At 54.7% G+C, this 24,585-nt stretch overlaps 1 protein-coding gene across 1 annotated transcript; it reads right to left on the reverse strand.

The window, feature by feature from the left end:
- Positions 1 to 2,443: 2,443 nt before the first annotated feature.
- On the reverse strand, positions 2,444 to 22,561 carry LOC140455264 (nuclear factor 7, ovary-like). Its single transcript, XM_072550000.1, has 6 exons — positions 22,142 to 22,561; positions 21,956 to 22,051; positions 21,632 to 21,865; positions 20,461 to 20,483; positions 20,260 to 20,363; positions 2,444 to 3,130 (listed from the first exon to the last, which is right to left on the reverse strand). Exons 1-6 carry the CDS (start codon positions 22,550 to 22,552, stop codon positions 2,616 to 2,618), a joined length of 1,383 nt encoding a protein of 460 aa, XP_072406101.1. The 5' UTR covers positions 22,553 to 22,561; the 3' UTR covers positions 2,444 to 2,615.
- Between the last annotated feature and the right edge of the window lie 2,024 nt (positions 22,562 to 24,585).

The following is a 24,585-nucleotide window of genomic DNA, read 5'->3' on the forward strand; positions in this document are numbered from 1 at the left end:
TGCCAACGGTACTGCAATTTCCTCTCTTGCTTCCCACATAATCCTAGGATATATCCCGTCAGGCCCGGGGGACTTGTCTATCCTCAAGTTGTTCAAAATGTCCAACACATCTTCCTTCCTAACAGGTATCTCTTCTAGCTTACCAGTCCATTTCACACTCTCCTCTTCAACAATACGGTCCCTCTCGTTCGTAAATACTGAAGAGAAGTACTTGTTCAAGACCTCTCCTATCTCTTCCGACTCAATACACAGTCTCCCACTACTGTCCTTGATCGGACCTACCCTCGTTCTCGTCATTCTCAGGTTTCTCACATACGCATAAAATGCCTTGGGGTTATCCTTGATCCTATCCGCCAAGGATTTTTCATGCCCTCTCTTAGTTCTCCTAATCCCTTTCTTCAGGTCCCTTCTGGCTATCCTGTATCCCTCCACTGCTCTGTCTGAACCCTGTTTCCTCAACCTTATGTAAGCCTCCTTCTTCCTCTTTACTAGACATTCAACCTCCCTCGTCAACCAAGGCTCCCTCACTCAACCATTTCTTTCCTGCCTGATAGGTACATACATATCATCGACACGTCGTATCTGCTCTTTGAAAAAGTTCCACATTTCCACCACATCCTTCCCTGACAGCCTATGCTCCCAACGTATGCTCCTCAAATCCTGTCTTACAGCATCGTAATTTCCCTTCCCCCAATTATAAAATCTACCTTGTTGTGCGCACCTATCTCTCTCCATAACCAAGGTGAAAGTCACAGAATTGTGGTCACCATCACCAAAATGTTCACCCACTAACAAGCCCACCACTTGTCCCGGTTCATTACGGATTACCAAATCCAATATGGCCTCCCCTCTGGTTGGACAATCTGCATACTGCGTTAGAAAAGCTTCCTGGACACACTGCACAAACACCGCCCCATCCAATCTACTTGATCTAAAGAGCTTCCAATCAATATTTGGGAAGTTGAAGTCACCCATGACTACGACCCTGTGGCTTCTGCACCTTTCCAAAATCTGTTTCCCAATCTGTTTCTCCACATCTCTGCTGCTATTGGGGGGCCTATAGTAAACACCCAACAAGGTGACTGCACCTTTCCTATTTCTGACTTCAGCCCATACTACCTCCAGAGGCAGATCCCCCTCAAACTTGCTTTCTGCAGCCGTTATACCATTTCTAATTAGCAATGCCACCCCCCCTCCTTTTTTACCACCCTCCCTAATCTTACTGAAAGATCTGTAGCCAGGAACCTCCAACAGCCATTCCTGTCCCTCATCTATCCACGATCAGGGATCTATCCAGGGATCAATTATAGAATCCCCTACAACTACCACTTGCCTTTTTGCTCTTCCCCTTGTGAATGGCCTCCTGTCCATGGTGCTGGTGGTCAGCTGGCTCACCCTCCCTACAGCCCTTCTCCTCATCCACACGGGGAGCAAGGACCTCGCCCCTGATGGACAAGGTCAGGAGCTGAGGCTGCTCTACCCGAGATCCATCGACCTGCCTCACTTGCAGTCACACCCTGCTGTCCCTGGCCACTGACTGAATTTGTGGTACTTAACCAACCAGGTGTGACTGCCTCCTGAGACACAGTGTCCAGGTAACTCTCTCCCTCCCAGATGTGCCGCAGTGTTTGAAGCTCAGACTCGAGCTCATCAATTCTGAACCTGAGCTCCTCCACCAACCAACACTTGCTGTAGATGTGGTCACTGCAGTTCAAAATGGGATCAGCCAGCTCCCACATCACACAGTTACAGCACATCACCTGCCCAGACACCTCGACTTAGTTAATCCCTGATCCCACTTCCTGAAATTAAACAGGATTTGGGACTCATCTCTTACTTTCCGATCATTGATCGAAGATTTTCCGCCTTTCTCCAACAAGGTGTGTGAACAGTAAACACACACAATAACAGCTCCTCACTGGAAATGTTTTCTTTTCAGTGAATTTACAAATTGATCGATGATCCCCGGAGCCTTTTCAGACACACGGTACAGGACCGCCCCCGCCTGGCGAGAGACGGTACTGCGGCCCAATATCATTCAGTAACAATTCCATCCAGCAGATGGCGGTGACACACAAACAAATCCTGGAAATCTGAAATAAAATCAGAAAATGCTGCAAATCCTCAGCAGGTCAGGCAGCATCTGTGCAAAGAAAACCGGAGTTAACGGGCAGTTAAACTTTGAGGATATTGTATATCCTGGGAGAGAGCGGATTCTGTGCAAATCCCCCGCCCCCGCCCCCGGCAAAGATACAAGGAGGTCAGTGGAGGATACGATGTAAATGCAGCTTTGTCAGTGTTTGGATTTCTCCCTCAGGATTTCATGTTCCAGGTGCAGAGTGAGAAACACAGAGAAATCCCAGCTCCAGACTGGGAAACAGGTGAAGGGATGGAGGATGGGACTGAAGCAGGGAGTTAATGAAGGAAGGAGAGACACAAGATATTTAATTTAATTTTTATTTTCACCATCTGACATTTCAATTATTATTGAATTTATTTACAAAGTATAAATTGATTATTTACTGACACATTTAGTAACATCCTGATGTCAATGCAGGGTTCTGACCCCTGACCTGAGGGTCAGGTCATTGTGACGTCAGGGAGGCCACGCCCCTTTAACAGCTGATTCTCAGAAACTTGTTTTCATAAAATGTTTGGAAGAAAGGATAAAGTTTCCCAGTGAATTTATTCCCAGTGAAGGTGTGGAGATGGGACTTGGTGTCCACGTTGTAAAATGAAACTGTCCCAGATTCATAACTGAGATAAACTCCCACCTTCCTGGGGATCAGACCGACAGGGAGAGGGGATTGAGGAGAGTAGTTTATATAAAACCGATCCTCATTCCGCCCCATGATCCAGAATCCATTCTCCGGGATCAGACTGACCGGTCTCTTCCTCTCCACAGACTCTGAGGCTACTCCCAGACACCACCAACAATTCCCCACCACTTCCACCTCCCAGTAATGTTTTCCTGATGGGAATCCCTGTGATCCCAGGGCACAGTCCCAGTTTGTAAACATCTTCTCAGTGTCAGGGAGAGTCCTCCGGGTCCGGATCAAACTCAAACTCTTCAGACCGTCAGAGACCTCGAGCCAGGGATTCGCTGTTTCCACATCCAGGGTCACAGAGACTGGGAGAGAAACACAGAGAATTAGAGACAGTCCCTGGGTCTGGGTCTGGGTCAGTGGGGGGGGGGGGTGGGAGACTGTGTGTGTGTGTGCGTGAGGGGGGGGAGAGAGCGTGGGGGGGGGGGAGAGAGTGTGAGTGTGTGGGGGGGAGAGAGTGTGAGTGTGTGGGGGGGGAGAGAGTGTGAGTGTGTGGGGGGGAGAGAGTGTGAGTGTGTGGGGGGGAGAGAGTGTGAGTGTGTGGGGGGGGAGAGAGTGTGAGTGTGTGGGGGGGAGAGAGTGTGAGTGTGTGGGGGGGGAGAGAGTGTGTGTGTGTGTGAGGTGGGGGGAGAGTGTGTGTGTGGGGGGGGAGAGAGTGTGTGTGGGGGGGAGAGAGTGTGTGTGCGTGTGGGGGGGAGAGAGTGTGTGTGCGTGTGAGGGGGGAGAGGGTGTGTGTGTGCGGGGGGAGAGGGTGTGTGTGTGTGTGTGTGTGTGAGGGGGGAGAGAGGGTGTGTGTGTGTGTGTGAGGGGGAGAGAGGGTGAGTGTGTGTGAGGGGGAGAGAGGGTGTGTGTGTGTGAGGGGGAGAGAGGGTGTGTGTGTGAGGGGGAGAGAGGGTGTGTGTGTGAGGGGGAGAGAGGGTGTGTGTGTGTGTGTGTGAGGGGGAGAGAGGGTGTGTGTGTGTGTGTGAGGGGGAGAGGGTGTGTGTGTGTGTGTGTGAGGGGGAGAGAGGGTGTGTGTGTGTGTGTGAGGGGGAGAGAGGGTGTGTGTGTGTGAGGGGGAGAGAGGGTGTGTGTGTGAGGGGGAGAGAGGGTGTGTGTGTGGGGGGGGAGAGAGTGTATGTGTGTGGGGGGAGAGAGGGTGTGTGTGTGGGGGGAGAGAGGGTGTGTGTGTGTGGGGAGAGAGGGTGTGTGTGTGTGGGGAGAGAGGGTGTGTGTGTGTGGGGAGAGAGGGTGTGTGTGTGTGGGGAGAGAGGGTGTGTGTGTGGGGGGGGAGAGACGGTGTGTGTGTGTGGGGGGAGAGAGGGTGTGTGTGTGTGGGGGGAGAGAGGGTGTGTGTGTGGGGGGAGAGAGGGTGTGTGTGTGGGGGGAGAGAGGGTGTGTGTGTGGGGTCAGAGAGGGTGTGTGTGTGGGGGGAGAGAGGGTGTGTGTGTGGGGGGAGAGAGGGTGTGTGTGTGGGGGGAGAGAGGGTGTGTGTGTGGGGGGAGAGAGGGTGTGTGTGTGGGGGGAGAGAGGGTGTGTGTCGGGGGGAGAGAGGGTGTGTGTCGGGGGGAGAGAGGGTGCGTGTGTGGGGGGAGAGAGGGTGTGTGAGGGGGAGAGGGGGAGTGTGTGTGTGTGTGTGTGAGGGGGAGAGAGGGTGTGTGTGAGTGTGTGAGGGGTGGGAGGTGTGTGTGTGAGGGGTGGGAGGTGTGTGTGTGAGGGGGAGAGAGGGTGTCTGTGTGAGTGAGGGGGGAGAGAGGGTGTGTGTGTGTGAAGGGGAGAGAGGGTGTGTGTGTGTGTGTGAGGGGGAGAGGGTGTGTGTGTGTGTGAGGGGGTGAGAGGGTGTGTGTGTGAGGGGGAGAGAGGGTGTGTGTGTGAGGGGGAGAGAGGGTGTGTGTGTGGGGGGAGAGAGGGTGTGTGTGTGTGTGGGGAGGGGACAGAGGGTGTGTGTGTGGGGGGAGAGAGGGTGTGTGGGGGGGAGAGAGGGTGTGTGTGAGGGGGGAGAGGGTGTGTGTGTATGTGAGGGGGGGAGAGGGTGTGTGTGTGTGTGAGGGGGGAGAGGGTGTGTGTGTGTGTGAGGGGGGGAGAGGGTGTGTGTGTGTGTGAGGGGGGAGAGGGTGTGTGTGTGTGTGTGAAGGGGAGAGAGGGTGTGTGTGAGGGGGAGAGAGGGTGTGTGTGAGTGTGTGAGGGGTGGGAGGTGTGTGTGTGAGGGGGAGAGAGGGTGTCTGTGTGAGTGAGGGGGGAGAGAGGGTGTGTGTGTGTGAAGGGGAGAGAGGGTGTGTGTGTGTGAAGGGGAGAGGGTGTGTGTGTGTGTGTGTGAGGGGGAGAGGGTGTGTGTGTGTGTGTGTGTGAGGGGGAGACGGTGTGTGTGTGTGTGTGTGTGTGAGGGGGAGAGGGTGTGTGTGTGTGTGTGTGTGAGGGGGAGAGGGTGTGTGTGTGTGTGTGTGTGAGGGGGAGAGGGTGTGTGTGTGTGTGAGGGGGAGAGGGTGTGTGTGTGTGTGAGGGGGAGAGAGGGTGTGTGTGTGTGAGGGGGAGAGAGGGTGTGTGTGTGTGTGAGGGGGAGAGAGGGTGTGTGTGTGTGAGGGGGAGAGGGTGTGTGTGAGGGGGAGAGAGGGTGTGTGTACGTGGTGGGGGGGAAGAGGGTGTGTGTGTGTGCGAGGGGGTGAGAGGGTGTGTGTGTGAGGGGGAGAGAGGGTGTGTGTGTGAGTGAGGGGGGAGAGAGGGTGTGTGTGTGTGAAGGGGAGAGAGGGTGTGTGTGTGTGTGGGTGAGGGGGAGAGGGTGTGTGTGTGTGTGAGGGGGAGAGGGTGTGTGTGTGTGTGAGGGGGTGAGAGGGTGTGTGTGTGAGGGGGAGAGAGGGTGTGTGTGTGTCTGAGGGGGAGAGAGGGTGTGTGTGTGGGGGGAGAGAGGGTGTGTGTGTGTGTGGGGGGGGGAGAGAGGGTGTGTGGGGGGGGAGAGAGGGTGTGTGTGGGGGGGAGAGAGGGTGTGTGGGGGGGAGAGAGGGTGTGTGGGGGGGAGAGAGGGTGTGTGGGGGGGAGAGAGGGTGTGTGGGGGGGAGAGAGGGTGTGTGTGAGGGGGGAGAGGGTGTGTGTGTATGTGAGGGGGGGAGAGGGTGTGTGTGTGTGTGAGGGGGGGAGAGGGTGTGTGTGTGTGTGAGGGGGGGAGAGGGTGTGTGTGTGTGTGAAGGGGAGAGAGGGTGTGTGTGAGGGGGAGAGAGGGTGTGTGTGAGTGTGTGAGGGGTGGGAGGTGTGTGTGTGAGGGGGAGAGAGGGTGTCTGTGTGAGTGAGGGGGGAGAGAGGGTGTGTGTGTGTGAAGGGGAGAGAGGGTGTGTGTGTGTGTGTGTGTGTGTGAGGGGGAGAGGGTGTGTGTGTGTGTGTGAGGGGGAGAGGGTGTGTGTGTGTGTGTGAGGGGGAGAGGGTGTGTGTGTGTGTGTGAGGGGGAGAGAGGGTGTGTGTACGTGGGGGGGGGAAGAGGGTGTGTGTGTGTGCGAGGGGGTGAGAGGGTGTGTGTGTGAGGGGGAGAGAGGGTGTGTGTGAGGGGGAGAGAGGGTGTGTGTGTGTCTGAGGGTGTGTGTGTGGGGGGAGAGAGGGTGTGTGTGTGTGTGTGAGGGGGAGAGGGTGTGTGTGTGTGTGAGAGGGAGAGAGGGTGTGTGTGAGGGGGAGAGAGGGTGTGTGTACGTGGGGGGGGAAGAGGGTGTGTGTGTGTGCGAGGGGGTGAGAGGGTGTGTGTGTGAGGGGGTGAGAGGGTGTGTGTGTGAGGGGGAGAGAGGGTGTGTGTGAGGGGGAGAGAGGGTGTGTGTGAGGGGGAGAGAGGGTGTGTGTGTGTCTGAGGGGGAGAGAGGGTGTGTGTGTGAGGGGGAGAGGGTGTGTGTGTGTGAGGGGGAGAGAGGGTGTGTGTGAGGGGGAGAGAGGGTGTGTGTCTGGGGGGAGAGAGGGTGTGTGTGTGTGTTTGAGCGGGAGAGAGGGTGTGTGTGTGTGAGGGGGAGAGAGGGTGTGTGTGATTGAGCGGGGAGAGGGTGTGTGTGAGGGGGGAGAGGGTGTGTGTGTGTGTGTGTGTGAGGGGGAGAGGGTGTGTGTGTGTGTGTGTGTGTGAGGGGGAGAGGGTGTGTGTGTGTGTGTGTGAGGGGGAGAGGGTGTGTGTGTGTGTGAGGGGGAGAGGGTGTGTGTGTGTATGAGGGGGAGAGGGTGTGTGTGTGTGTGAGGGGGAGAGGGTGTGTGTGTGTGTGAGGGGGAGAGGGTGTGTGTGTGTGTGAGGGGGAGAGGGTGTGTGTGTGTGTGAGGGGGAGAGGGTGTGTGTGTGTGTGAAGGGGAGAGAGGGTGTGTGTGTGTGAGGGGGAGAGAGGGTGTGTGTGTGTGAGGGGGAGAGGGTGTGTGTGAGGGGGAGAGAGGGTGTGTGTACGTGGGGGGGGGAAGAGGGTGTGTGTGTGTGCGAGGGGGTGAGAGGGTGTGTGTGTGAGGGGGAGAGAGGGTGTGTGTGTGGGGGGAGAGAGGGTGTGTGTGTGTGTGTGGGGGGGGAGAGAGGGTGTGTGTGTGGGGGAGAGAGGGTGTGTGGGGGGGAGAGAGGGTGTGTGGGGGGGAGAGAGGGTGTGTGGGGGGGAGAGAGGGTGTGTGTGAGGGGGGAGAGGGTGTGTGTGTATGTGAGGGGGGGAGAGGGTGTGTGTGTGTGTGAGGGGGGGAGAGGGTGTGTGTGTGTGAGGGGGGGAGAGGGTGTGTGTGTGTGAGGGGGGGAGAGGGTGTGTGTGAGGGGGGGAGAGGGTGTGTGTGTGTGAGGGGGGGAGAGGGTGTGTGTGTGTGTGAAGGGGAGAGAGGGTGTGTGTGAGGGGGAGAGAGGGTGTGTGTGAGTGTGTGAGGGGTGGGAGGTGTGTGTGTGAGGGGGAGAGAGGGTGTCTGTGTGAGTGAGGGGGGAGAGAGGGTGTGTGTGTGTGTGAAGGGGAGAGAGGGTGTGTGTGTGTGTGTGAGTGGGAGAGGGTGTGTGTGTGTGAGGGGGAGAGGGTGTGTGTGTGTGTGTGTGTGAGGGGGAGAGGGTGTGTGTGTGTGTGTGTGTGTGTGAGGGGGAGAGGGTGTGTGTGTGTGTGTGTGTGAGGGGGAGAGGGTGTGTGTGTGTGTGTGTGAGGGGGAGAGGGTGTGTGTGTGTGTGTGTGTGAGGGGGAGAGGGTGTGTGTGTGTGTGAGGGGGAGAGGGTGTGTGTGTGTGTGAGGGGGAGAGGGTGTGTGTGTGTGTGAGGGGGAGAGGGTGTGTGTGTGTGAGGGGGAGAGGGTGTGTGTGTGTGTGAGGGGGAGAGAGGGTGTGTGTGTGTGAGGGGGAGAGAGGGTGTGTGTGTGTGAGGGGGAGAGGGTGTGTGTGAGGGGGAGAGAGGGTGTGTGTACGTGGGGGGGGGGAAGAGGGTGTGTGTGAGGGGGAGAGAGGGTGTGTGTACGTGGGGGGGGGGAAGAGGGTGTGTGTGTGTGCGAGGGGGTGAGAGGGTGTGTGTGTGAGGGGGAGAGAGGGTGTGTGTGTGGGGGGAGAGAGGGGTGTGTGTGTGTGTGTGAGTGTGAGGGAGAGAGGGTGTGTGTGGGGGCGAGAGAGGGTGTGTGTGTGTTTGAGCGGGGAGAGGGTGTGTGTGAGGGGGGAGAGGGTGTGTGTGTGTGAGGGGGGGAGAGGGTGTGTGTGTGTGTGAAGGGGAGAGAGGGTGTGTGTGGGGGGGAGAGAGGGTGTGTGTGTGAGGGGGAGAGAGGGTGTGTGTGTGAGGGGGAGAGAGGGTGTGTGTGTGAGGGGGAGAGAGGGTGTGTGTGTGAGGGGGAGAGAGGGTGTGTGTGAGTGTGTGAGGGGTGGGAGGTGTGTGTGTGAGGGGGAGAGAGGGTGTCTGTGTGAGTGAGGGGGGAGAGAGGGTGTGTGTGTGTGTGAGGGGGGGAGAGGTGTGTGTGTGTGTGTGAGGGGGGGAGAGGGTGTGTGTGTGTGTGTGAAGGGGAGAGAGGGTGTGTGTGAGGGGGAGAGAGGGTGTGTGTGAGTGTGTGAGGGGTGGGAGGTGTGTGTGTGAGGGGGAGAGAGGGTGTCTGTGTGAGTGAGGGGGGAGAGAGGGTGTGTGTGTGTGTGAAGGGGAGAGAGGGTGTGTGTGTGTGTGTGAGTGGGAGAGGGTGTGTGTGTGTGTGTGTGTGAGGGGGAGAGGGTGTGTGTGTGTGTGTGTGTGAGGGGGAGAGGGTGTGTGTGTGTGTGTGTGTGAGGGGGAGAGGGTGTGTGTGTGTGTGTGTGAGGGGGAGAGGGTGTGTGTGTGTGTGTGTGTGAGGGGGAGAGGGTGTGTGTGTGTGTGTGTGTGAGGGGGAGAGGGTGTGTGTGTGTGTGAGGGGGAGAGGGGTGTGTGTGTGTGTGAGGGGGAGAGGGTGTGTGTGTGTGTGTGAGGGGGAGAGGGTGTGTGTGTGTGTGAGGGGGAGAGGGTGTGTGTGTGTGTGAGGGGGAGAGAGGGTGTGTGTGTGTGAGGGGGAGAGAGGGTGTGTGTGTGTGAGGGGGAGAGGGTGTGTGTGAGGGGGAGAGAGGGTGTGTGTACGTGGGGGGGGGAAGAGGGGGTGTGTGAGGGGGAGAGAGGGTGTGTGTACGTGGGGGGGGGGAAGAGGGTGTGTGTGTGTGCGAGGGGGTGAGAGGGTGTGTGTGTGAGGGGGAGAGAGGGTGTGTGTGTGGGGGGAGAGAGGGTGTGTGTGTGTGTGTGTGTGTGAGGGAGAGAGGGTGTGTGTGGGGGCGAGAGAGGGTGTGTGTGTGTTTGAGCGGGGAGAGGGTGTGTGTGAGGGGGGAGAGGGTGTGTGTGTGTGAGGGGGGGAGAGGGTGTGTGTGTGTGTGAAGGGGAGAGAGGGTGTGTGTGGGGGGGAGAGAGGGTGTGTGTGTGAGGGGGAGAGAGGGTGTGTGTGTGAGGGGGAGAGAGGGTGTGTGTGTGTGGGGGAGAGAGGGTGTGTGTGAGGGGGAGAGAGGGTGTGTGTGTGAGGGGGAGAGAGGGTGTGTGTGTGGGGGGAGAGAGGGTGTGTGTGTGTGTTTGAGCGGGAGAGAGGGTGTGTGTGTGTGAGGGGGAGTGAGGGTGTGTGTGTTTGAGCGGGGAGAGGGTGTGTGTGAGGGGGGAGAGGGTGTGTGTGTGTGTGAGGGGGGGAGAGGGTGTGTGTGTGTGAAGGGGAGAGAGGGTGTGTGTGAGGGGGAGAGAGGGTGTGTGTGAGTGTGTGAGGGGTGGGAGGTGTGTGTGTGAGGGGGAGAGAGGGTGTCTGTGTGAGTGAGGGGGGAGAGAGGGTGTGTGTGTGTGAAGGGGAGAGAGGGTGTGTGTGTGTGTGTGAGGGGGAGAGGGTGTGTGTGTGTGTGAGGGGGAGAGAGGGTGTGTGTGTGTGTGAGGGGGAGAGAGGGTGTGTGTACGTGGGGGGGGGGGAAGAGGGTGTGTGTGTGTGCGAGGGGGTGAGAGGGTGTGTGTGTGAGGGGGGAGAGAGGGTGTGTGTGAGGGGGAGAGAGGGTGTGTGTGTGTCTGAGGGTGAGAGAGGGTGTGTGTGTGGGGGGAGAGAGGGTGTGTGTGTGTGTGTGAGGGGGAGAGGGTGTGTGTGTGTGTGAGAGGGAGAGAGGGTGTGTGTGAGGGGGAGAGAGGGTGTGTGTACGTGGGGGGGGGAAGAGGGTGTGTGTGTGTGCGAGGGGGTGAGAGGGTGTGTGTGTGAGGGGGAGAGAGGGTGTGTGTGAGGGGGAGAGAGGGTGTGTGTGTGTCTGAGGGGGAGAGAGGGTGTGTGTGTGAGGGGGAGAGAGGGTGTGTGTGTGTGAGGGGGAGAGAGGGTGTGTGTGTGAGGGGGAGAGAGGGTGTGTGTGTGGGGGGGGAGAGAGGGTGTGTGTGTGTGTTTGAGCGGGAGAGAGGGTGTGTGTGTGTGAGGGGGAGAGAGGGTGTGTGTGTTTGAGCGGGGAGAGGGTGTGTGTGAGGGGGGTGAGGGTGTGTGTGTGTGTGAGGGGGGGAGATGTGTGTGTGTGAAGGGGAGAGAGGGTGTGTGTGAGGGGGAGAGAGGGTGTGTGTGAGTGTGTGAGGGGTGGGAGGTGTGTGTGTGAGGGGGAGAGAGGGTGTCTGTGTGAGTGAGGGGGGAGAGAGGGTGTGTGTGTGTGAAGGGGAGAGAGGGTGTGTGTGTGTGTGAGGGGGAGAGGGTGTGTGTGTGTGTGAGGGGGAGAGAGGGTGTGTGTACGTGGGGGGGGGAAGAGGGTGTGTGTGTGTGCGAGGGGGTGAGAGGGTGTGTGTGTGAGGGGGAGAGAGGGTGTGTGTGAGGGGGAGAGAGGGTGTGTGTGTGTCTGAGGGGGAGAGAGGGTGTGTGTGTGGGGGGAGAGAGGGTGTGTGTGTGTGTGTGTGAGGGGGAGAGGGTGTGTGTGTGTGTGAGGGGGAGAGAGGGTGTGTGTGAGGGGGAGAGAGGGTGTGTGTACGTGGGGGGGGAAGAGGGTGTGTGTGTGTGCGAGGGGGTGAGAGGGTGTGTGTGTGAGGGGGAGAGAGGGTGTGTGTGAGGGGGAGAGAGGGTGTGTGTGTGTCTGAGGGGGAGAGAGGGTGTGTGTGTGGGGGGAGAGAGGATGTGTGTGTGTGTGTGTGTGAGGGAGAGAGGGAGTGTGTGTGTTTGAGCGGGGAGAGGGTGTGTGTGAGGGGGGAGAGGGTGTGTGTGTGTGTGAGGGGGGGAGAGGGTGTGTGTGTGTGTGAAGGGGAGAGAGGGTGTGTGTGTGGGGGGAGAGAGGGTGTGTGTGTGGGGGGAGAGAGGGTGTGTGTGTGGGGGGAGAGAGGGTGTGTGTGGGGGGGAGAGAGGGTGTGTGTGTGAGGGGGAGAGAGGGTGTGTGTGTGAGGGGGAGAGAGGGTGTGTGTGTGAGGGGGAGAGAGGGTGTGTGTGTGAGGGGGAGAGAGGGTGTGTGTGTGAGGGGGAGAGAGGGTATGTGTGTGAGGGGGAGAGAGGGTGTGTGTGTGAGGGGGAGAGAGGGTGTGTGTGTGAGGGGGAGAGAGGGTGTGTGTGTGGGGGGAGAGAGGGTGTGTGTGGGGGGGAGAGAGGGTGTGTGTGTGAGGGGGAGAGAGGGTGTGTGTGTGAGGGGGAGAGAGGGTGTGTGTGTGAGGGGGAGAGAGGGTGTGTGTGTGAGGGGGAGAGAGGGTGTGTGTGTGAGGGGGAGAGAGGGTGTGTGTGTGGGGGGAGAGAGGGTGTGTGTGTGGGGGGAGAGAGGGTGTGTGTGTGTTGAGCGGGAGAGAGGGTGTGTGTGTGTGAGGGGGAGAGAGGGTGTGTGTGTGTGTGTGTGAGGGGGAGAGAGGGTGTGTGTGTGTAAGGGGGAGAGAGGGTGTGTGTCTGGGGGAGAGAGGGTGCGTGTGTATGTGAGGGGGAGAGAGGGTGTGTGTGTGTGTGTGGGGGAGAGAGGGTGTGTGTGTGTGAGGGTGAGAGGGGTGTGTGTGTGTTTGGGGGGAGAGAGGGTGTGTGTGTGTTTGAGGGGGGAGAGGGTGTGTGTGAGGGGGGAGAGGGTGTTTGTGTGTGAGCGGGAGAGCGGGCGTGTGTGTGTGAGTGGGAGAGAGGGTGTGTGTGTGAGGGAGAGAGAGGGTGTGTGTGAGTGTGTGAGTGCTGGGAGTGTGTGTGTGAGGGGGGAGAGGGTGTGTGTGTGTGTGTGTGAGGGGGAGAGAGGGTGTGTGTGTATGAGGGGAAGAGAGGGTGTGTGTGAGTGTGTGAGGGGTGGGAGGTGTGTGTGTGAGGGGGAGAGAGGGTGTGTGTGTGTGAGAGGTGGGAGAGGGTGTGTGTGTGAAGGAGAGAGAGGGTGTGTGTGTGTGTGTGCGCGGGAGAGAGTGTGTGTGTGAGGGGGAGAGAGGGTGTGTGTGTGTGTGAGGGGGAGAGAGAGTGTGTGTGAGGGAGAGAGGGTGTGTGTGTGTGTTTGAGCGGGGAGAGGGTGTGTGTGTGAGGGGGGAGAGGGTGTGGGTGTGTGTGTGGGAGAGAGGGTGTGTGTGTGTGAAGGGGAGAGAGGGGTGTGTGTGTGAGGGGGAGAGAGGGTGTGTGTGTGAGGGGGAGAGAGCGTGTGTGTGTGTGAGGGGGAGAGAGGGTGTGTGTGTGAGGGGGAGAGAGGGTGTGTGTGTGAGGGGGAGAGAGGGTGTGTGTGTGAGGGGGAGAGAGGGTGTGTGTGTGAGGGGGAGAGAGGGTGTGTGTGTGTGTGTGAGGGGGAGAGGGTGTGTGTGTGAAGGGGAGAGGGGTGTGTGTGTGTGAAGGGGAGAGAGTGTGTGTGTGAGGGGGAGAGAGGGTGTGTGTGTGTGTGAGGGGAGAGAGGGTGTGTGTGTGTGTGAGGGGGAGAGAGGGTGTGTGTGTGTGAGGGGGAGAGAGGGTGTGTGTGAGGGGGAGAGAGGGTGTGTGTGTGTGTGAGGGGGAGAGAGGGTGTGTGTGTGTGAGGGGGAGAGTGGGTGTGTGTGTGTGTGTGAGGGGGAGAGTGGGTGTGTGTGTGTGTGTGAGGGGGAATGAGGGTGTGTGTGTGTGAGGGGGAATGAGGGTGTGTGTGTGTGAGGGGGAATGAGGGTGTGTGTGTGTGAGGGGGAGAGAGGGTGTGTGTGTGTGAGGGGGAGAGAGGGTGTGTGTGCATGGGGGGAGAGAAGGTGTGTGGGGGGGAAGAGAGGGCGTGTGGGGGGGAAGAGAGGGTGTGTGGGGGGGAAGATAGGGTGTGTGGGGGGGAGAGAGGGTGTGTGGGGGGGAGAGAGGGTGTGTGGGGGGGAGAGAGGGTGTGTGGGGGGGAGAGAGGGTGTGTGGGGGGGAGAGAGGGTGTGTGGGGGGGAGAGAGGGTGTGTGGGGGGGAAGAGAGGGTGTGTGGGGGGGAAGATAGGGTGTGTGGGGGGGAGAGAGGGTGTGTGGGGGTGAGAGAGGGTGTGTGGGGGTGAGAGAGGGTGTGTGGGGGTGAGAGAGGGTGTGTGGGGGTGAGAGAGGGTGTGTGGGGGGGAAGAGAGGGTGTGTGGGGGGGAGAGAGGGTGTGTGGGGGGGGAGAGAGGGTGTGTGTGTGGGGGGGAGAGAGGGTGTGTGTGTGGGGGGGAGAGAGGGTGTGTGTGTGTTTGAGCGGGGAGAGGGTGTGTGTGTGAGGGGGAGAGAGGGTGTGTGTGTGTTTGAGCGGGGAGAGGGTGTGTTTGTGTGAGGGGGAGAGAGGGTGTGTGTGTGTGAGGGGGAGAGAGGGTGTGTGTGTGTGAGGGGGAGAGAGGGTGTGTGTGTGTGAGGGGGAGAGAGGGTGTGTGAGGGGGAGAGAGGGTGTGTGTGTGTTTGGGGGGAGAGAGGGTGTGTGTGTGCTTGAGGGGGGAGAGGGTGTGTGTGTTTGAGGGGGGAGAGGGTGTGTGTGAGGGGGGAGAGGGTGTGTGTGAGGGGGGAGAGGGTGTGTGTGTGTGAGCGGGAGAGAGAGAGGTGTGTGTGTGTGTGAGCGGGAGAGAGAGAGGGTGTGTGTGTGTGAGGGGGAGAGAGGGTGTGTGTGTGTGAGGGGGAGAGAGGGTGTGTGTGTGTGAGGGGGAGAGAGGGTGTGTGTGTGAGGGGGAGAGAGGGTGTGTGTGTGAGGGGGGAGAGGGTGTGTGTGTGTGTGTGAGTGCTGGGAGGTGTGTGTGTGAGGGGGAGAGAGGGTGTGTGTGTGTGTGAGGGGGAGAGAGGGTGTGTGTGTGAAGGGGAGAGAGGGTGTGTGTGTGTGTGAAGGGGAGAGAGGGTGTGTGTGTGTGTGAAGGGGAAAGAGGGCGTGTGTGTGGGGGGGGTGGCGAGGGTGTGTGTGTGTGTGAGGGGGAGAGAGGGTGTGTGTGTGTGTGAGGGGGGAGAGGGTGTGTGTGTGTGAGGGGGGAGAGGGTGTGTGTGTGAAGGGGAGAGAGGGTGTGTGTGTGTGTGAAGGGGAGAGAGGGTGTGTGTGCATGGGGGGAGAGAGTGTGTGTGGGGGGGGAAGAGAGGGTGTGTTGGGGGGGCAGAGAGGGTGTGTGGGGGGGCAGAGAGGGTGTGTGGGGGGGTGAGAGAGGGTGTGTGAGGGGGAGAGGGAGAGTGTGTGAGTGTGTGAGGGGTGGGAGGTGTGTGTGTGAGGGGGAGAGAGGGTGTATGTGTGTGTGAGGGGGGAGAGGGTGTGTGTGTGTGTGTGAAGGGGAGAGAGGGTGTGTGTGTGTGTGAGGGGGAGAGGGTGTGTGTGTGTGAGGGGGAGAGACGGTGCGTGTGTGTGAGGGGGAGAGACGGTGCGTGTGTGTGAGGGGGAGAGACGGTGCGTGTGTGTGAGGGGGAGAGACGGTGCGTGTGTGTGAGGGGGAGAGAGGGTGTGTGTGTGTGATGGGGAGAGAGGGTGTGTGAGTGTGTGAGGGGTGGGAGGTGTGTGTGTGAGGGGGAGAGAGGGTGTGTGTGTGTGAGGGGGAGAGGGTGTGTGTGTGCGTGAGGGGGGAGAGGGTGTGTGTGTGTGTGAGAAGGGAAGAGAGGGTGTGTGTGTGAGAGGGAGAGAGGGTGTGTGTGCGTGTGTGTGTGTGAGGGGGAGAGAGGGTGTGTGTGCGTGTGTGTGTGTGTGGGGGATAGAGGGTGTGTGTGTGTGTGTGTGAGGGGGAGAGGGTGTGTGTGTGTGAGGGGGAGAGAGGGGTGTGTGTGTGTGAGGGGGAGAGAGGGTGTGTGTGTGTGTGTGAGGGGAAGTGAGGGTGTGTGTGGGGGGGAGAGAGGTTGTGTGCGTGTGGGGTAGAGAGGGTGTGTGTGTGGGTGGGAGAGAGGGTGTGTGTTCGGGGGGGAGAGGGTGTGTGTTCGGGGGAGAGAGGGTGTGTGTGGGGGGGGAGAGACGGTGTGTGTGAGGGGGAGAGAGGGTGTGTGTGTGTGAGGGGGAGAGGGTGTGTGTGTGTGAGGGGGGAGAGGGTGTGTGTGTGTGAGGGGGGAGAGGGTGTGTGTGTGTGAGGGGGGAGAGAGGGTGTGTTTGTCGGGGGGAGAGAGGGTGTGTGTGGTGTGGAGAGAGGGTGTGTGTGTGGGTGGGGAGAGAGGGTGTGTGGGTGGGGAGGGAGGGTGTGTGTGTGGGTGGGGGAGAGGGTGTGTGTGTCGGGGAGAGAGGGTGTGGGTGTGGGGGGGAGGGAGGGTGTGTGTGGTGGGGAGAGGGTGTGTGTGTGTGAGGGGGGAGAGGGTGTGTGTGTGTGTGTGTGTGGGTGGAAAGGGTGTGTGGGGGAGGTGTGTGTGGGGTGTTTGTGTGGGGGGAGGTGTATGAGGGGGTGAATGAGTGGGGGGAGGGGTGTGGGTGTGTCTGTGGGGGGAGGGGTATGTGGTTGTGTGTTGGGGGGAGGGGTGTGTTTGGGGGGAGGTGTGTGTGGGCTGGGTACGTGGGTGGGGGAGGGGTGTGTGGGTGTGGTGAGGGGAGTGTGGGTAGGGGGTGTGGGGAGTGGGTGTGGGATGTGTGTGTGTGGGGGTAGGGGGTGTCGGAGGGGTGTGTGTGTGGGGGAGGAGGTGTGGGAGGGGTATGTGTGTGGGGGGGAGGGGGTGTGGGAGGGGTATGTGTGTGGGGGGGAGGGGGTGTGGGTGGTGTGTGTGTGGGGGGGAGGGGGTGTGGGAGGGGTGTGTGTGTGTGGGTGAGGGGGTGTGGGAGGCGTCTGTGGGGGGATGTTGGAGGGGTGTTGGGGGGGGAGGGGGTGTGGGAGGGGTGTGTGTGTAGGGGGAGGGGGTGTGGGAGGGGTGTGTGTGGGGGGAGGGGGTGTGGGAGGGGTGTGTGTGTAGCGGGAGGGGGTGTGGGAGGGGTGTGTGTGGGGGGAGGGGGTGTGGGAGGGGTGTGTGTGTGCGGGGGAGGGGGTGTGGGAACCTGCGCTTTTCCAGCAACACATTTTCAGCTCTTATCTCCAGCATCTGCAGTCCTCACTTCCTACTACTGGAACCTTGTCAGAAACCTCACTGACGTCCACATAGATAACATGCACTGCTCTGCCTGCATCAATCATTTCAGTCAGTTCCTCACTGAGCAATCTGGTGAGGGGGGTGGACCCAGACAGAGAATGAGAAGAAGGATCCATCTGAGGCTGTAAAAAGGAGCAAGTCAAATAGTCAAGGCAGGCAGGAGCAAAGCAAAGGTGGGTATGGTCATAATCGATACAGGACTGGCACCACTTCCAAACAATCTGTGAGGCCTGGAACCTGTCAATGCAGCCTCTGTCTGTCCCGGGACCTCGTGACTGAATTGTCCCAGCTGCTGGATCGGGCCCTGAGAGTTGAGGAAGTGGGGGCTCATCCTCTTCTGGTTCCTGAGGAGGGGACAGCTGTGTGGAACCTCGATGTGTTTGGCTTCTTCCAGGGAGCCACTGGGGATCTGTGTGGGATCTCTCAGTCACCCACCCAGAAATGGATCAGTGCCATCTTTACAAGATCTCAGCAGTTCCTCTTGTTTCCCCATGTCAAGGTCAGTCCTTTAGCCCAGGCAGTAGGATTCAGGAACATCGCTGTCTTCCCCCAGATACAGGGCCCATCAGCTGTAGTCATATCCCATTGAGAGGGCGATATGACAATGCAGTGGAGTTCATCAATAGGAAGTGCTTCCAATCCATTAATATGCAGATTGTCTGGAATCACCAGTCCCACTTCCTGAAGGTGTGTCCCCAGTACCCTGGGAGCTGCCATGGTTTCTACACCCTGGAGCACTCTCATGTCCCTGCTGTGTCTGAGGGCCCAGGAGCCCGACAAGCTGGTTCCTAGGAGACAAGGCATACCCACTGTGGCCCTGGCTGATGACACCATTGCTCAACCCCTGACTGAGTAAGAACAATCTATTGCTGTAGTTTTATCTCTGGGTTCTGTTTTAGCTCTGAGAAGACCTTGGAACAGATGGCTGTGTACAGCAGTGTTCCTGAGAAGTGGATAATGGACTTAGTGAGTCACATTATATTGGAGTGAAAAGTTAGTTTCAGTCCCAGACCCACAGTGTTGGGATGAATCCTGAGGATTATTTAAGCCAAATATTTTGAGGATATGTGGTAGCTTCAGGACAAAGTTATCACAGTTCCATCCATGACCTGAATTACACTAAGTTTCCTGTGAGGGGAGCAAGTCGTCCAGATTGTTAATCCAGACGCCCAGGTAATGTTCTGGGGACACATAGGACGAGGAGGAGGAGTAGGCCATCTGGCCCTTTGACCCTGCCCCACCATCCAATAAGATCATGGCTGATCTTTCTGTGGTTTCAGCTCCACTGACCTGCCCTGTCAACATAACCTTTAATTACTTTTCTGTTCAAAAATGTATCTATCTTACCTTTAAAAATATTTTCTGAGGAAGCCTCAGCTACTTCATTGGGCAGGGAATTCCAGAGATTCACAACCCTCTGGGTGAAGACGTTGCTTCTCAGTTCAGTCCTAAATCTGCTCTCCCTAATGTTGAGGCGATGTCCTCTTGTCCCAGCTTCCCCTGCCAGTGGAAACATCCTCTCTACTTCTATCTTATCTATTCCCTTCATAATTTTATATGTTTCTATAAGATCTCTCCTCACTTTTCTAAATTGCAATGAATATAATGCCCAGTCTACTCAGTCTCTCCCTATAAGCCAACTCCCTCAAATCCGGGAACAACCTGGTAAACCTCCTCTGCAACCTCGCTCGTGTCAGTACATCCTTTCTCAAGTAAGGAGACCAACACTACACACATTACTCCAGGTGTGGCCTCACCTACACCCTATACAGCCATGACTTAAGCTTCCTGCTTTTAAACACAATCCCTTTAGCAATGAAGAACAAAATTCCATTTGCCTTCTTAATGACCTTTTACATCTGCAGACCAACCTTCTGTGGTTCATGCACAAGGCCACCCAGATCTCTCTGCACAGCAACGTGCTGCAATTTTTCACCATTCAAGTAATAGTCCTTCTTACTGTGATTCCGACCAAAATGAATGACTTCACATTTATTAACATTGTACTCCATCTGACAGACCCTTGCCTGCTCACTTAAACTATGTCCCTCTGCAAAGTTTCACAATCCTCTGCACACTTGTTCTACTGCTCATCTTGGGGCCATCCACAAATCTTGACACACTACACAGGGTCCCTAACTCCACATCTATGTAAATTGTGACTAATTGCAGTCTCAACACAGACCCCTGAGGCACACCGCTAGCCACTGATCGCCAGCCAGAAAAGCACTCATTGATCCCCACTCTTTGCTTCCTGTTAGTTAACCAATCCTCTATACATACCAGTACATTGCCAGTGCCTTGCATCTTTATCTTATGCAGCAGCCTTTTGTGCTGCCCCTTGTCAAATGCCTTTTGCAAATCTACATACACCACATCTACTGGGTTACTGTTGCCCGTCATGCTCGTAAAGTCTTCATAGAATTCCAGTAGATTGGTTAAGTGTGGCCTGCCCTTCATGAATCCATATTGCCTCTGCCCAAGGGGACAATTTTCATCTAAATGCCTTGCCAGCTCTTCCACAATAACAGACTCGAGCATTTTCCCACTGCAGAAGTTAAGCTAACCAGTCGAGAATTCCCTATCTTTTATCTACCTCCCTTTTTAAACAGTGACATCACATTTGCTGCTTTCCAATCTGCTGGACCTGCCCCAGTGAAGTTTGGAAAATTACCATAAATGCAGTTACTATTTCTCCCACCATCTCTTTTAGTGCTCTGGGAGACATTCCGTCAGGGCCAGGAGACTTATTAGCTCCATGAACTTTTCCAACACGACCTCTTCTGTGATAATGATTGTTTCCAGGTCCTCACCTACCTTCATCTCTTTGTCAATTACTGGCATGTTATTCGTGTCCTCCACTGTGAATCTCTCCTTTTCAAACAAATCCAATCCAATCAATATCAGGAGCAATTTCAAAAGTTGCGAACAATGTTAATTCCATGTCAAAAAATAATCCATTGATTATGAAGTGCTGAGGAATTCCCAGGAAATAACACGGAGCTATGTAACAGCAAGGTCTTTCTCAGTCTCTTATCAACACATTTTATTTCCCTGTTTCACTCCCCTCTTTCTGCTCTCACACTGAAGCTACAGCCATTTTCACTGATCTATGGATAAGCACCGTTAGATCCCTCTGAGCTTGACAGTGTCCTGTCATTCATTGACTACCCCCTTGTCTTGTTACTTCTTCCAAAGTGCATCACCTCACACTTTTCAGGATTAAATTCCATCTGCTGTTGATCTGCCCATTTGACCAACGCATCATGATCAAACAGCCCCATCTCTGACATGATGCTGGGGGGGCCATTCCTGCTGAAGTAGTTTGTTGGGCCGAGGACACAGACGTGAGGAGCTGCTGTTGTGAAGGCCAGTGGTGGAGATGATCCACCTCCAAATAATCACAACTATCTTCCAATGTGTTCAGTACAATTCCCACCAGTGGAGAATCCTGCCTGATTCCCATTGACTCCTGTTTCACTGCGGCTTCTTGGTGTCACACTTGGTCACATGCTGCCTTGATGTCAATGACATTCAAGGCCATATTAATCCAGGTTTCTGGATAATTGAGTGCTTAAACATACTCTCTTTGATATTGTATACATAACAATTTAAATTGTAAATTATAATCAGCACAAAGGAACTGATCTGACCTTTATTTGGTTTAATGGCCTCCACTATTTCTGTCCACATTGGAAACGGTAAAAGGATGTTGGATTTTTCAGTCGACACGACATTATCAGTCTCATCACTAACCCTGTAAATATTAAACAGTTTATCATAAATTCACCAGAAAGACTTTCCTGAATAACTTCATCAATTTTCAATCAGTTGCAGGAAAGTGCATGTCCTACCTCCTCTTCCGAGATAGTTCCTCCTGAAATAAACCAAACACCAATCTGAGTTGACAGAGACTGACTGTCTATATCCAGAAAGCAGCAATTACACTCACATTGTTACATCTTATTAAGAGCTGTCATTTTTAATAAAACTAATACATGGGGATTAGATTTTTAGATTAGATTAGATTACTTAGATTACTTCTGCCCAACAAGTCCACACCCAGACCCATTCCCCTACATTTACCCCTTCACCTAACACTACGGGCAATTCAGCATGGCCAATTCACCGAACCTGCACATTTTTGGATTGTGGGAGGAAGACGGAGCACCCTGAGAAAACCCACACAGACATGGGGTGAATGTGCAAACTCCACACAGAGAGCCGCCAGAGGCAGGAATTGAACCCGATCTCTGGCGCTGTGAGGCAGCAGTGTCACTCGCTCAACCAACGTTCCGTACCCATCTCCAAGAGTGATCTAAATTGCTGGGTCTGGAGGCATATGGAGAGCAGACCAGGGAAGGACAGTAGATTGTCTTCCCTGATGGAGGTTAGTGAATCAAATAGTTTTACAACAATTGACAGTGTTTACCTGGTCACCATTAGGTGATCCTTTCTATAAAATGTCAGGTATTTTTAGTTGAAGTTAACTTTCACCATCTGTGAAAACTAGTCCAGCAGCATTACCACTACACCCACCATCTCCCCTGTTGTCTTTGTTGCAAACATGGAATAGAAAGAGGATATTACACTAAGATACTGAAGACCGGGAGAAAATACTTAAAAAAGCAACAAGTGCAAAAGTTAATTGGTGATATTAAACGACTCTCTAAAACAGAAGATCTGATTCAGATGTTGAAAAGATGACAGAGTGGATTTGCTGGATTCAGTGAAGATGTTGCCACTTTTAGGGAATCTGAAAATATGGATCTGTAAAAGTGACCATGGAACAAATAAATCCAAAGGAAAGTTCAGAACCAAATTCTTTGTCAAGAAAGTGATGAGAATGTGGAATCCACTGTCACACAGTGTGATTGAGACAAATGTATTGAACAGGAAAGTGGAGAAGCCCATGAGGGAGAAAGGAGCAGATGGAGATAGTGACGGGGGAATGAAGGAGGATGGGTGTCTGCATCATGTTGGGGCTGTTCACAGTCACACTTTCACTGAAATATAATCCCTCACCTTCAGAAATATCACTCTGTCTGTTTGTTCCAACTGTTTTTCCAACTTTGAGAGCTTGTCCTGAATAGAATTTAAATTCTCTTGAATTTCATGAAGATGTTCCTCCATTGGTTTGAGAATGTTTTCCTCTTGTTTCCTGAGATCTTGGAGAAAACTCTGCTCTTTCTCAGTCAGCATCTGGTGCATGTGAGCAAATTCGGATGTGATGTGGGTCTGAAGATTTCTGGATTCCTCCTGTGAAATGAAACATCAACACAATATTTTTCCATGAGAAAACACAAATGGCCGAACCTAATGTTGAAGCCGAACTCAGGGAGATTTTACCTGAATTTGGGAAATCTTCTGTTTCTGCTGCTGCTCCATTTCTAGAGCCGCTGATTTCTTCCCTGTGAGAGAATCCAAGGAAGATTTCACCCGATCCTGGGATTGGGAGAGAAAACAAGAAACTTAAACAGTTACACCATGGAAATGTGATGGAATAATCAGGGGATGAATTCTGTTTCCTTTTACCTTGTAGATTCCAACAGCTTCTGAGATCGACTTGAAGTTGTGAGATTTGTGTTCCTGGGAATCTCTACAAATCACACAGACCAATTTCTTGTCAGTTTCACAAAACAGCTTCAGTTCTTCCTGATGTTCCTCACAGTGATGTTTACTTTCCTTCTCTTGCGGATTCAGATTTAATGTTCGAGCTTTCTCGGTCAGATTCGCTAAGGCCCCGTTTCCTCTGAGGTTTCTGTCTGGAAACTCCTGTCTACATTCCGGGCAGGAGTTTATCTCCTGCTTTTCCCAAATCTGGGTGATACAGGAGCGGCAGAAGTTGTGTCCACAATCCAGTATAACCGGATCGGTGAAAAAATCCAGACAAATGGGACAAATTACCTCCTCGGTCAAACTCTCTCCCTGCTGTGTGGAATCCATGTTCACCCTCAGCACTTCCTGGTTCCAACCACTTTTACTTTGCTGTTATTGCTTTTGTGAACACATTCAGTTCAGTGAAACCTGAGGAAATTTGACAGAAGACTCAAGAAATTATTATTGAGCACCAGGCTATTTCCCACTCACTGTTCTTTGTCAACGTGAAATGTAGGGTAGTGATCAGGAAAAACACAGTGAGAACTCTTAAGGAGAAGATACGGAAGGTGAAAATCCATAGAGATGAAAGTCCAAGGAATGTTGGCAGAGGGAGGGGCTGGAAGGAGAGGAAGAGTTTACATTTTAACCCTGTAAGTGACAGGATTGCCACAATTGTCTTTCACATACTAACACCTCTCAGTGATTTCTTTTATTAATTCACGTGTGGGATGTGGGCATAGCTGGCTGGGCCCTTAAGACGGTGGTGGTGAACTGCCTTTTCGAACCGCTGCAGTCCATGTGCTGTGGGTTTACCCACAATGCCATCAAGAAGCAAATTTTGTGATTTGGACCAGCCAACAGTGAAGGAACAGCGATACAGGATGGTGAGAGGCTCAGAGGGAACCTGCAGGTGGTGCTCTTGTTCTTCTGGATTGAAGTGGTTATGGGTTTGGAAGGTGCTGCCTGAGGATGTTTGGTGAATCTTTGTGGTGCATCTTGTAGATAGTACACACTGCTGCTACTGAGTGTTGTGGTAGAGGGAGCGGATGCTTGTCGATGTAATGCTCTTCAAATGGGCTGCTTTGTACTGGATAGTGTCAAGCTTGTTGAGTGTTGTTACCATCCAGACAAGTGGGGAGTGTGCCATCACACTCCTGATTTGTGCCTTGTCGATGGTGGACAGGCTTTGAGAAGTTTGTTTCGAGCTTCTGGCATGTTCTTGTAACCATGGTGTTTACACTGGCTGGGAGGACGAGTCCTGGAGATGAGTCTAGGACAAGACACCAACGTGTGGAGACAGCAAGGCATTGTGGTCTGAATCCTGATGGGCATAGACTCAGAGAGAAAGGACTATAACTGGAGTACTTTAAAGATGTGTTTTATTCACATTCTGGACTTTTTAAACCCTGTTTCCCCATGTTCACTCTTTTTCACTATTTCAATTCTGCAACAATATTTAAAGTATCTGTAATAATGTACCTTGTACCCTGTACCCTGTACCCTGTACCTACGATGGTGCTAAGAGATGACATTACAATGTTTCACTGCACTCACTCCAGTGCACGTGACAATAAAGGCTTGTCTTATCGATTCTATTCTTTTCTATTCTATTCTTTCTCTCAGGTGTGTCCTGTCCATAAAACAGAAACATGACAAATCCCATCCGGATAATCATCGCACATCAGCTTCCTCTCGATCCTCAGTAAAGTGATGGCAGGAATCATTCACAGAAAGAGCAAGCTGCACTCACTCAGCAATATCCTACTCACTGACGCTATGTTTAGATTCCACCAAACCAACTTTACCTCTGATCTCATTAGATCATTGGTCTAAAGAGCAGAATTCCAGAAGGTGGGAGTAACTGCCCCCAGTGTCATAGCAGCTTCTGACTGAGGCTGGTACGAGGAGATCCAGTCCATGGCAATCAGGAGAGAGATTCTCTTCTGCCTCACAGCTCGCACAAAGAAAATAGATGTTCAAGGTCATTCCATTTAACTTGAGGACCTCCTCAGAGTAGATATTATTACACAACCTGTTCAGAGACATCATTACACACCCCTGCAATTGGATGGTTTGAACACCGTCCTCCTGGATCAGAGGTGGGACACAACCATTCCACCAGAAGAACCCATCAGTTCCTCAGAGCAATGTCCTACGAACACCTATTTTCACCCTCTTCATCAATGAACGTCCCTCGGTCACAGGATGGGAATGGAAATGTTCACAGATGATTGCACAGAGTTCAGTCCCATTTGCACTTCCCCTGATACTGAAGTAACCTGTGTCAGTATGTGGCAGGAACTGGGCAATGTTCATGTTTGGACTGACAACATAGTAAATCACACTTTCACCACCGAATGGCAGAGACTGACAATTTA

This window comes from Chiloscyllium punctatum, chromosome 30 (genome assembly GCF_047496795.1).
Source record: "Chiloscyllium punctatum isolate Juve2018m chromosome 30, sChiPun1.3, whole genome shotgun sequence".
Lineage (NCBI taxonomy): Eukaryota > Metazoa > Chordata > Chondrichthyes > Orectolobiformes > Hemiscylliidae > Chiloscyllium > Chiloscyllium punctatum.